Below are 12,670 nucleotides of genomic sequence, written 5' to 3' on the forward strand. Positions count from 1 at the left end.
ATATTAGCTATTGTTAACATATTGTAAAATGTTACCATATTTATTGTATTTATATAATTGCAATTTGTCCTTACATACAGTTAAAAGCCTGTCAGCTTTTAAAAAACAAGTCTTTATAAAGCCATTTTCTTTGATTAATTAACCTTTGTAGTTTTTCTGCTCTGCTGAACAAAGTCTAAACACTGAAATCTTCATTCACAAACAAATAGTAAAATTTCACCAATCATCTCTCTCTCTCTCTGTGGCTGTAACTGTGTCCATATGGAGTAGTTCATTAGAAGAAGTCTGATAATGGCTGCTGGGATGGTTAATGAAGGCCAGTCCTTTAGCTAAAGGCTATGTGCTAACTCTGGAGCCCCATAAATGAGCTTCCCCAGGCGGAAACCTTCCTCACTACAAAGCCCCCTCATAACAGACGGGTGAGAGTAACAAGTGCTGTTAAACTTTAAAGAGGGGAACTGGCCACGGAGCCCCTTTTTGTGGTCTTGAGTCCTTTTTTAAAACCCACAGAGTTGGTAAATCACAAATGAAGATCATATCTCCGCAACTTCATACATGTGTTGAGAAATGAGACTTCATCTGAGATTGGAGTTTACAAGGGCTGGTTCATATGTTTCTGTGGCAACAGTAATCATCTAATTACACTAATGAGACAATAACTCTAAATCGAAAGTTTTAATGAAACTCAGAACAGAATACAGCATATAACATGAGAAAAATGCACAAGTTCTTCAAGTGTGTTTGATTAAGTGCATTTCACAACATAGGAATGAAATATAAGATGCAGTTTCCATTTGAAACAGCACAAACACACACATCAAAAGCACTGTGTTTGAATACATATGTGCACTGGTATTTATTCAGATGGATTACAGATTGACCAAGCAAAGCTGGACAGAGTGCATCCAGAAAGCATGAAGATGGCTGGTTTTTGCATGATTAAAAACAAAGAACAACGTAAGTCAAAGATGAGCCTGTCAGTCTGTTATTTACAGTGTCATCAGAAGCGTATCGCTAGGATGCTCCCAAAATATCAGCCCACTCTGTTAAGAAATAATACATCGCTTCATTTGTCTGGAAAATATGAGGTGTTGTGGATAGAGACTAAAGCCATTAACTGTTGCCAAATTCTGTGAATTTATATCACCCTAATGTGACATTAGCTAAAATAGGTAGGAGTCAGTAAAACAATAAACTCATTCAATGCATTTTATTTTACAGACCATGAAACTCCTCTCTTCATTGAAAGAGAGCAATAGATGGGGCGAGTCATTCACATTTATGGCTCACAAAAGACATTTACACTGTTATTTTAAAACTACTAGGGAATTTCATCCATTATTATATAAATAACAAGATTCACATTAGCGAGACTAACAGAATACAAGACACTTCACTTAAGGAAATCACTATATGACAAACAACTGCAGGTTTGTTTTATTATAATTAAGAGCCAAAAGATCCAAGGCTTTATGGGTAGCCCTCCGTGCAGTAGCTCTTCTGTCAACTTCCTGTCTTTACTCAACTGTCCCATCTAATAAAGGCAGAAAATGCCCAGTGTTACTAATGTTACTAAATATAATTACTACTGGACTAGTGTCAAAAGTGCCGACTTCGGTACCAAGCCGGTAATGAAATTTTAAAAATGTGACGATACCAGCATTTCCCCCGAGTATTTTGAGCGCTGTTGAGCGGATTCACCTCTGATTGGCCATTGTGTTCACGCATTCAACAGATATGTCTGAGTTTGGCTACAATGATCAACGCTTCAAAAACATGTTGTGAATAGACATCTGTGATGCTCTTCACCAAGCGCTTACACAGATACACATGGGAGCGTTTGAAAACAGGTGTCTATCAGCGGATCCGTATATCAGCGGATCCCTAATATATCCGCTGATAGATGGATCCACTGATAGATGCCTGCTTTCAAACGCTCCCGTGTGTATCTGTGTAAGCACTCAATAAACAGCAAGACTCACAAACATATCTGTTAAGCACGTGAACACATTGGCCAATCAAAGGTGTTTAAGAATACGTTCAACAGCGCAAAAAATGCTAGGGGGAAATGCTGGTATCGTCACATTTTTAAAATTTCAGTACCGACTTGGTACTGGAGTCTGTACTTTTGACAACACTATACTGGACTAGCAAGCCTTGTTTGCTGTTCACCTACTGGTTAATAAATTCATCGCCAGACCTACCGAATCCTGAGTCTGACAGTGGAGGATGTAGGAATGAATATGTTACATGAAATGTAATCATGAGTTCATTTGAGCACTAGGTACAACACACTTCATACACAACCATTCAAAAGTTTGGGGTGGGTAAGATTTTTAATGTTTATGAAAGAAGACTCTTAGGCTCACCATGCAAGGCTGCAATTGATCAGAGTTAATTTCTTTAAAAAAAAAAAAAAAAAAAGAGTATTAACTTTAAAAAAACTGTAGCATACTCTATATCGAAAAATGATGTTTAGACATTTCTAACTGTAACGTCAATAATTGTTTTAGTTTTGACTTGGATATTAGCAACTGATGTGATGTGACAACCAATGTGTATGTGCAAAGGCACGTTCATCAAAATTTCCCAACACTTTATAAAACAAAGTGTTTTATTGGTGGCTTATTGGTGCCCTATTTGGTGGCTCAACGATTGTGCAGGAGAGCCTTCATCACATCTTCCTTTCACAGTCAGTTGACTGAGCTAGATGTGTTTGTACTGTTTCCTTCTAAAAATACAATACAACTGGAAGCTTCTACTTCAGACAACACGGTCAGTACTCTGCTGTTCCTCATATAGGAACTGTTTGTGGCACCCAGACCGTTTGAGGTGGTGTGACTAACATGTTTTCTGCACATTGGTCTTGTGATGGCATATTTGTGATGAATGAGCTGCACCACATGGTTATGACTTACTTTTATGGGCTATGAGAGGATAGCTTGGAAAGTTTTGAAAAAGAAAACAGGAAAAAAAGAGAATTGTAAAAAAAAAATGTATTGAATTTGATCACAGGCCTCGCGCTGATTCCATGTGTGGTACGATTGTTTAGTGACGCCAGTGACGGCAGTGTGTGAGTGTTTTGTAAGTGTGAGTTCATGACGGGTCTCTTAGTTTGCTTGTTGTATGTGTGTGAGATGGGGGATCTGTGGCCATGTCACCCTGCTCTGCTGGTGCCATGATAATTTGGCCCATGTGGGTTTAACTCCAGAGGCTCCATGACACAGCCTGTCACCATGACAACGCCCCTCCTTCCAAATCTGGAACATGTTAACAGGTCACAGAGCCAAACAACTCTCTCTTCCTTTGTGTTCCACAGAATAAAGAAAGTCATACAGGTTTGGAATGACATGAGGGTGAGTAAATGATGGCATTTTTATTTTTGGCTGAACACAAAATGACTTTTGCTAAACACTCTACCTCTCCTTCTGCCTCACTCCTCATCTGTCATTATTCAGACAAACTAGTCAATGCTAACGGTAACCATGCTAATCAGAGTTTCTATGCTAAGCATCCTCAACAGCAACAAATGACTTAAACTTAAAAGACTTTTAGAAACTGAAGTTTAACAGAAGTTGAATTACTAAAATTACTAAAACTGAAATAAAAATAAATTAGCCTACAGCTATATATAAATATATTAAAAAACAAAAACTTATAAAGCACATAAAATTACTCAAACTAAAATTAAATTAAGCTAATTAAAAATTGTAATAAATTATATAATAATACTAAAATAACATTGGAAAATACAAGGTACAGTATGTGCTTGTCATCTGTAGCCAATACTATGAACTGCTTTGATAGAAGAAAGTATTTTATCACCAAAAACAAAAAAGAGGCACACTTCACCTTTATAAGGCTACTTCTGTGTGAGGCATTTATTTTGTCTCATGATTTGCTCCCTTGACATTCTACATGCTGCCACAGAATTTCTCTACAAGCTCTCTTCCAAACCCACAATCCACCAAGATGACAGGCCAGTTTGACATATAATAACACAGACCTCTGAGTATCCAGCCAACTGCCTACACACACTGACCAATACCATTTTAAAACCGCAGGTCCATCCGCAGGTAATATTCTGCCTATTCAGTTGTGATGCTCTGATTTATAGCTTATGAGCAACATAATCTTTTGACCTGCTGTAGTAAACACAGTAATAAACCACTCTGCCCTGCCTCCGCTCTCAGAGAGCTGGCGCTGCTCGAGTCCAAGCATTTACCAGCTTTGCATCAAATTACTGACAAATTACATTTCAATTTGCCTTGGCTTTAACAAGCACTGCAATCCAAACAAACAGAAAAGGAGGGGAGTAAACTGGCTAATAAAGATGCAGGTGTGTGTGATACACAATGTAAAAATGAATTCTCAGAAAAATAAGAAAGAAATAAAGTAAATAATACAGTAAATAATACTTATGTATATAAGAATGAAAATTGGTTTAAATCATGTAATTTTTGGCACTTATCAGATTATATTATTTAGTTCATTAGAATTAACTGCACAAAAATCTATATTTAATGCAACAGTGGACATGTTGTATCCAATTAGCATGCGCAAGATGAAATGAATGCTGCACACAGATTCACAAAGACAGTGAGTCCATTAAAAACCCTCTCTGCAAAGCGGACTATAGTTACCGCAACTCAAATTCATTATTTTACAGAATTTCTATCCGGTAATTCTATCCGGCCAGCTTTAGAACTTTAGATGCATCAAGCCATTTTTTGTAGTTGGACAGACCTCGGTTTTCTTCATATGTTCCAAAATATATTACGTCTGGAAATCTATCCTAGTCACAAAATTTCTTCTACAGCCAAAATAACCTTAACAGCTGCATACATCTATTTGGGATAATGATACAATATACTCAAGTAATCTTCCCTACTTTGATTTTGAAGGGATGAAGCATGAATAAATCGGACTTGAGCCTAATGAGCAGTTCACCCTGAGGGCTTTGAGAAAATGGGAAACTGATGGAGTGAGAAACAGAGATGGTGAAGAGGAGGACTAATGTCACCTTAGAGTTCACAAATTACAGCTATTACAACTAGTAGAAATAGCAAACAACAACAACAACAAAACACCAACCATGAATATGTAGTTTAAAATACACAAATTAATGTAAAGATGATCTGGACATACTCAGGTACACGGCTGTGTGTGTTTGTTTGTGTGTATATGCCTGTATATGAGATGCAGGGCAGGATGTTGTGTTGGGAGTGTGTTGTGACAGGTCAAGAGTGTGTTTTGTAACCAATGTAATTGCACCCCAGGCTGAGATATTTGGGATGGCTGGAGACGAGTTGTCATGGTGACTAGTAAATAGATGGAGAACGTGTTTAGACTGAACCTCAAACTTTGTCCCAATGTGTTTACACCCTCCCTTCACACACTCACTCCATCATTCCACTTTTTCTCTCAACCCGCTGTTTTGTTTTCTGTACTCTCATTAACAATGTTCAAAATCAACCTGACAGAGAAACTGGGAAGAAAGAGGTAGGAAAGAAAGAGAGAGGAGAGAGGGAGAAGGAAAAAATATCACACAATGCACAAATCAAGCTATTGACTGTGCAAGAAAAGTTCTGCGTAAGGCATGTGTGTTTTCTCTTTAGTGAACATACATGCTGATCTCAGCAGGAGACGTATGCGTGTCCTTAATGGCACATGAATGAATACATCTGTACAACAGATTCCTGGGAGTCCGTGGGGCCAGTAGACAAGCAGTCTTAAAAAAAATCTGGGTTAGTGAAGGCACGTACATGCACACAAACACACACCGAGAGAGGAACATGGTTTCCTTCCTCTGGATATATGGTTGATTAAATGATACCCAGCAAAAAAATATTTCCTTAATCAGTGTTTTTGTCATTTTCAGTAAAAATTTACAGTGCAAAAAAAATGACAAATAATAATATTTTGCTTTCAGCACAAATATATCAAAATGTAGTGAGGTTTATCCTGAAAACAACAAATAATTAATTTTTGTTTAGATATTAAGAAAAATAAACAGTTAAAATATATTCTCTGAGAACACATCTTAATATCTTAGGTTTCATTTATTTGATCAAAAATACAGTAAATGTTAAAAGTAATATTGTGATTTCATATATATTTATATATGTGTGTGTGTGTGTATGTGATTAACTATAATTTAAAATGTTTTCTATTGTAATATATTTTAAAATATATTTTAATTCTGTGATGACAATGCTACATTTCAGAAATCATTTGATGCTCAAGAAACATTTCTTATTATTATCAATGCTTAACATTTTTGTGTAAAATGTGATATATTTTTCAGGATTCTTTGATGAATATAATCTTTTGTAACAATATAAATGTCACTTTTTGATTAATTTAAAATGTCTTTGCTGAATTAAAAAATAGTGTTAATGAACTTATCTCTGGTTTCATTACTGAAAAGATTTCTCTCCTTCAAAATTTCAGCATCCTGTTTTGGTGACCAAGAGTTGTGTGTGTGTGTGTGTGTGTGTGATGCATCTGCAGGTGTCTCATACAGGACTTGAAGTCTCAGTAAGCTGACAGCACTGATAAATATCTGGCTATTAAAGGGCAAACTGATATGCTGTCTTACCCTTTTCTCACCCTCTAAAATCCTCCTACCTCTGTCCTGCTCATTTATGTTAATGCGCTGAGGGATTCAAGCTCTCAGTGCAAGCTAAGGCCAACATATGCAAGTCCGCGAGAATACAAAATCTGCACTAGCAAATTAACACAAGCCCAATTTTATGTGTTGAAAAATGCATCAGAATGCAATTCATAATGCAATGCAAGTACATACTGCATTCTCAGTATCGCTACAAATCTTTTTTTTCAGTCTGTTGTCTGACGTCTGTCATGGTGGCTGTACAAGAAAAGCAATAGTTTGAAATGAAGAGTACTGAGCAAGTTAGTTAAGTTAGTTAGACTGTTGACAGGTTTATAGTTTGTTACCTGAATGATAACACATCTGGTTTAATGGCACAGACATTTGAAGGAAACTCTATCGCTCCTTTGACAACTGAGGTTTGTTACTGTCACTGTAATGCAAGAAATGTAAGTATGTACTACATACTCACAAAACATTGGCGAAGCATTCATGTCAGTGTACTACTGTAGCGTATGTTTCATTCATTCATTTTTGGATCAAACTGTATATTTTACATCATATCAATAGAGTTTATGTGACATGGCTCTCTTACGTTTGTGTCAGCCACCATTGGGTTTCCCAGGTCACACACCACAACTCTGGTATCATTCTCTGTTCTGTGCTCGCAGTTCAGCCTCTGAAGATCCTGAGAGAGAAAGAGAAAAATTTCAGATCTTCATTATTTAATCTATAATAGCTGCTGTGTAGAACTACATGCTGAATGTCTGAGGAACACAAACAGAACCTCCAAAAAACATTTTAATAATTATTTGAAATATTAAAATATTATATTAAATAAATCTTTAAAAAATAAATTGCATGTTTATTGTAGGGAAAAAAGATGTTCTTCCAACATACAAATAACAAACTATACACCTATAAAAGGTATATATTACACCTATAAATACTGTGCATTACTTCTAAACTGTAAAAATAAAAGTAACAAAAAACTAACTAAAATATATTTAATAAAATAAAGTAAAACAAAATAAAAAAACAACAACAAATAAAATAAAATAAAACAAATAAAATAAAATAAAATAAGCATATGACATCACTAAAAACAAAACCAGGCAATAATAAACCTGGTCAATAACTAGCATAATCCAGTGAAAACTTATCTCTGGAGGGTCAAGGGAGGGATGGAGGAAAGGAAACGAGGGAGAGAAAGTACATGATGAATTCTCTGATAGTAATCACATCATACATCACTGAGGCCCTACCCCTGTCATCTCATCAACCCCCTACATCAGTCTCTCTTTTCTTCCATCTCCCTCCTCTGGCAACCACTTCCTCTCACCAAAACAGAGTCAAACCGTAACCAGTTGGTTCCCAGAAGAGCAGCTAATGGAGTTGTGCAAATTGCATTAAAAGCCACTCTCAAACACGCGCTGCAATTACCAGTTATACACTGCATCTGTTAAACTCATAACTGACAGACAGAGAGCAATCAGATCCTCTGCGGCTAGTGCCGCACAGCACCAGTGTCTCATGCAAGAAGAGGCAGTGTGTTTGCAGAGATGCATGAACGGGATGACAGCAGAATATATGAATGAAGATAAGTAGGACTGTATGAAATGAAATAAACAGTCTGTTAGATCTCGGCAATGCATTACAGAGCACACCTAGGCATGGGGCATTTTTTAGACTATGTTTAATAAGAAACCTTAGCCATAATTAGATCAACATTCACTGCATTCCTGCCTCATTACTACATCAAAGACATTGCAGCACTCATGTTTGTGTTTTTAACTCTGTGTCAGAATGGATTACAGATTTAGAATTTCACCATGATGGATTTAAAGCCGTTCAGAAAATCTGATATTTCACAAGAACTGAGTTCACATTACAATGTGTCATAACCAGGTGCAATGTGATAAAACATTAAGAAATACAAGCTATCCATGTAAATGTAAAGGTTTTTGTCTTAAAGGGATAGTTCACCCAAAAATGAATATTCTGTCATCATTTACTTACCCTCAAGTTGTTCCAAACCTATATGATATTTCTTTCTTCTGCTAAACACAGAAGAAGATATTTTGAAGAATGTGGGTAACCAAATGGGTAGCCACTGACTTCCATAGTATTTTTTTAGGGATGTCCCTATCAAGTTTTTCTGCCCCTGATCCGATCCGAGTCATTGAATATTGAGTATCTGCCGATACAGATACCGATAATTGCAACAAAAAAGGGGAAAAGAGGTGGATTTAAAAAAAAAAAAATATTATTATTATATTGAAAGCATGAAGCTTGCAGTGTCAGAATGCCAGTCTCTCAGTCACGTCTGAAGCAAGACACAACCCATAGCAATGCGTTATGGCAACGACGTCTCAGATAGTCTGATGGCAGATAAAAATAAATTACTTTTGAGTGATTTGTTACAAAAGTGCACATCAAATATGCAAAACACGGAAGCTTAAACGTGCGTGACATGCTAGAACAGACCTCATTGGTTCTCATGCCAGTGTCGCAGCCGATTCTGATCAGTTAAAAAAATGCTTAATCGGCCCCGAGATCTATAGATTAGATAGATAGATAGATAGATAGATAGATAGATAGATAGAAAGACCAAAAGTCTGAGACTAAAATAAACCTTCAATAATCAGATTAATTATACACTGAAAAAAATGATTTTTTGATGCTGTTAAACAACTTATTTTGATTCAACGCCATTGTATCAGGTTTCTGGTTTAAATGTGATTGATTCATGTTAAATTGACTTGAAACGATTACTCTTTGACTTAATGTTTTCATATTGGAATAACATGTTTCAATCAAGTAAACCCAACCAGGACTCAATCAAACAGGATTTTCACTTCCCATCATGCTTTGCAAAGGGGCTGAACTAGGAGTGTAAATGTTGAAATAAAGTGTTATTTTAAGCAGTTTTTAGGAAGATGAGAAAATGGAAAGACTTTTTAATGTTTACTGTTCTATTATGTTGGTATTTAAAAGTTTCTGTTAATTAATAGTTTTAGGGTTACCATTGTGGTGAATTGTTGCACTTGTGCTTGGGTTGAGGACCTGCTAACAAACTTTCAAATTACTTTAATAAGAAAGTAATCACTGTGGTAGTGCTCTGGGTTGCGTTTCCCAAAAGCATTGTAAGCCTATGTTGATTGTAAAATCATTGCCACCAATGGACTTATGATCAATTTAGGCTTTACAATGTTTTTGGTTAAGGCAATTTAGGATGCATCCAGTATCACATCTAGATTTCTAACACAGAACATCACAAAAGTTATGTAAATCACAAAATTAAACAAGAAGAATTAATTGTAAAAATCAATGTATATGAAAACAATTTATTTTTTATTTATTTATTTATTGCTTTTTATTTATTTTATTTTAAATGAACACAATTGATTCTAGTTAATTTAACATGGTTGAATCTATTGGATTTTACTTGTCTCAATCATGTGGAACCACTGTCCATGATTGAATTGAGTAAGTTGGACATAACTATTTTACATAGATTCTTCCTTAGTCAGTTGTTTTGTCACAGCTCAAGGATTTTGCATAGAGTAAAAATAAACCTTTAATGTTAATAAAAACTAAGTTGGTTGTGTTGACCCAACGTAAGTACATTAAATTGGAATAACAGAATTGCATAATGCTGAAATAAAGCAACTTAATCATGTGGAAATCCTTTCCATGATTTTTTTATGTTCGTTCAAAGAGTTATTTTTTTGAGTGTAAATGAAAGACATCATACAAAGGGCTTTCACTAAGTAAAGTATTTATTATCTTCTACATCCAATCAGCTACCGAAACCCACATAAGCACATACAAAGCGATATGTCACACACATACAGTATATGTAAAAAAAGATAGAGTGTAATGTTGTTTACCTCACGTCTGCGCTCCACACCAATATAATCCGCCTCTGGTGGGAGGGTCACGTGAAGCTCCGCCTCGTACGCCCCCTCTCCCTCATTGGCGGCATTAATGGTCAACATAAGCAAGTTGTCATCCCCGATTAGAAGTTCTGTCCGGTCCCTGTACAAAAAAAAAAAAGATGAAATCTGCATTTAAAAATCACTTCTTAATGTTAACACATTTGCTGTCTAGATATATATATATATATATATATATATATATATATATATATATAAGGCCAAATCAAGGAACTACATGCTATTAAAACATAAACAGAGGATGCATGATACAACACAGCACATAAATTATAACAAATATACAAACAGTTGCTCAATGGCACACACATGTATGCTTTCAGACCCACGGACTCACATTTTAGCAGAAAGTTTGAGATCTGGGATGCACATGTTGTCTTCCCCACAATCCAACAGGATGTTTGCCTAAGGGAGACAAAAAAAAAAAAAAATCTTCTCTTTCCGTCTTTGGGTTTGTTTGTTCACTAAATTGAACTTATGTCTTTTTTTCCTGTAATTAACTGTTTACTGTTTAAATAAGACAACAATATGTTGTCTTGTTTTAAACTCTCTTTTAAACCCTGCATGTCATGCCATCATAATTTAATTAATTTAATGTGATGCACACATGCAGTCTCTCACTAAACACTAATGTTGCGTGCAAACCTGCTCATGGTGGAAGGTCTTGCTATAGTGATCTAAAATGGGCCGCAGCTGTAGGCCAGGTGGAGGGGAGTTCTGGTCCAGACTGTAGTTCAGTGCCACGCTGATAGGGCTCAGTTTATCCCTAAACTCTCCCTCATCCTACACATAAACAGAGAAGGATCAGAGAAAAAAAGAGAGTGGTGGATTGCAAACAGAACTTACAAGTTTCACTTTACACTTTCTACTCTTTTGATTATCTTCGTCCTTTGACATCAGTCTGTTTTATTGACTCACAGCTGCTGTATGAGCATGCTTGCTTTAGAGAGCCAAGGGCAATAAATACAGTTATTTAATAAGTTACAAGGATTTGAGAAAATGAGAAAGTATGTTTATGTTTTTGAACAGAAATGCACAATGATTTGTGAAGGAAAAGCTTATAAACACAAAAGCAGCCAGGCTGTGATAAAGTATGTTAGGCTGCTGCATCAAAATATGCATTGTTTGCACGAATCCAAACGAATTATTACAGATTACAAATGTTCTCTCAATTTCTTAGTGAACTGCTACTCAAACTAAATTTGTAAAAATCATGACCTTAAAGGGTTAGCTTACTTCGATAAAAAATGAAAATTACCCCATAATTTACTCACCCTCAAGCCATCCTAGGTGTATATGACTTTCTTCTTTCAGCCAAACATAATCAGAGTTATATTAAAAATACCCTGGCTCATCCAAGCTTTATAATGGGAGTGACTGGAGGAGGTGGGGGTTAATAAAGGCCTTCTGAAGCGAACTGATGCATTTTTGTAAGACAAATATCCTTATTTAAAACTTTATAAAGGAAAATAATGAGCTTCCGGCGCGACAGCCATACACACTCGACGTACGTCCAAAAAGCGGTAACTTCCACGACATAGTACACAATGAAATGATGTACTACGCGTTATAATGTAGGACATAGCATAGTATGTCATGGCATTGTGTACTAAGTTGCGGAAGTTAACACTTTTTGGACGTAAGTCGAATGCGCATGGATGTCGTGCCTTTATAAAGTTTAAAATAAGGATATTTGTCTCACACAAATGCATCGATTCGCTTCAGAAGGCCTTTATTAATCCCCCTGGAGCTGCGTGGAGTATATTTTATGATCAATGGATGCACTTTTTTGGACTTCAAAAACTCATCCTTCAATCACTCCCATTTATAAAGCTTGGACAAGCCAAGATATTTTTAATATAACTCTGATTGTGTTTGGCTGAAGAAGAAAGAAAGTCATATACACCTAGGATGGCTTGAGGGTGAGTAAATTATGGGGTAATTTTCATTTTTGGGTGAACTATTCTTTTAATGATAAATAAAGGTCATGTTGTCTGAGATTTGATCATAGTTCAAATTGAGCTGGCAAATAAAAGTATTTCCCATGGCATGTTATCATATAAACACAGAGAAACACTTAAGATTGCATTTGATTCCTGGC

General features: G+C 35.9%; 1 protein-coding gene across 1 annotated transcript in view; it reads right to left on the reverse strand.

Moving 5' to 3' along the window:
- Nucleotides 1–12,670, reverse strand: part of itga8 (integrin, alpha 8) — a 73,347-nt gene that overhangs the window by 20,351 nt on the left and 40,326 nt on the right. The window contains exons 18-21 of the mRNA XM_051866122.1: nucleotides 11,215–11,352; nucleotides 10,907–10,974; nucleotides 10,507–10,654; nucleotides 7,209–7,301 (exon numbers count right to left, since the gene is read on the reverse strand). Coding sequence (XP_051722082.1) covers nucleotides 7,209–7,301; nucleotides 10,507–10,654; nucleotides 10,907–10,974; nucleotides 11,215–11,352 — 447 coding nt within the window. The remainder of the gene's footprint in view (nucleotides 1–7,208; nucleotides 7,302–10,506; nucleotides 10,655–10,906; nucleotides 10,975–11,214; nucleotides 11,353–12,670) is intronic.

The sequence above is a fragment of the Ctenopharyngodon idella genome, chromosome 16 (genome assembly GCF_019924925.1).
Source record: "Ctenopharyngodon idella isolate HZGC_01 chromosome 16, HZGC01, whole genome shotgun sequence".
NCBI classification, from domain to species: Eukaryota; Metazoa; Chordata; class Actinopteri; order Cypriniformes; family Xenocyprididae; genus Ctenopharyngodon; species Ctenopharyngodon idella.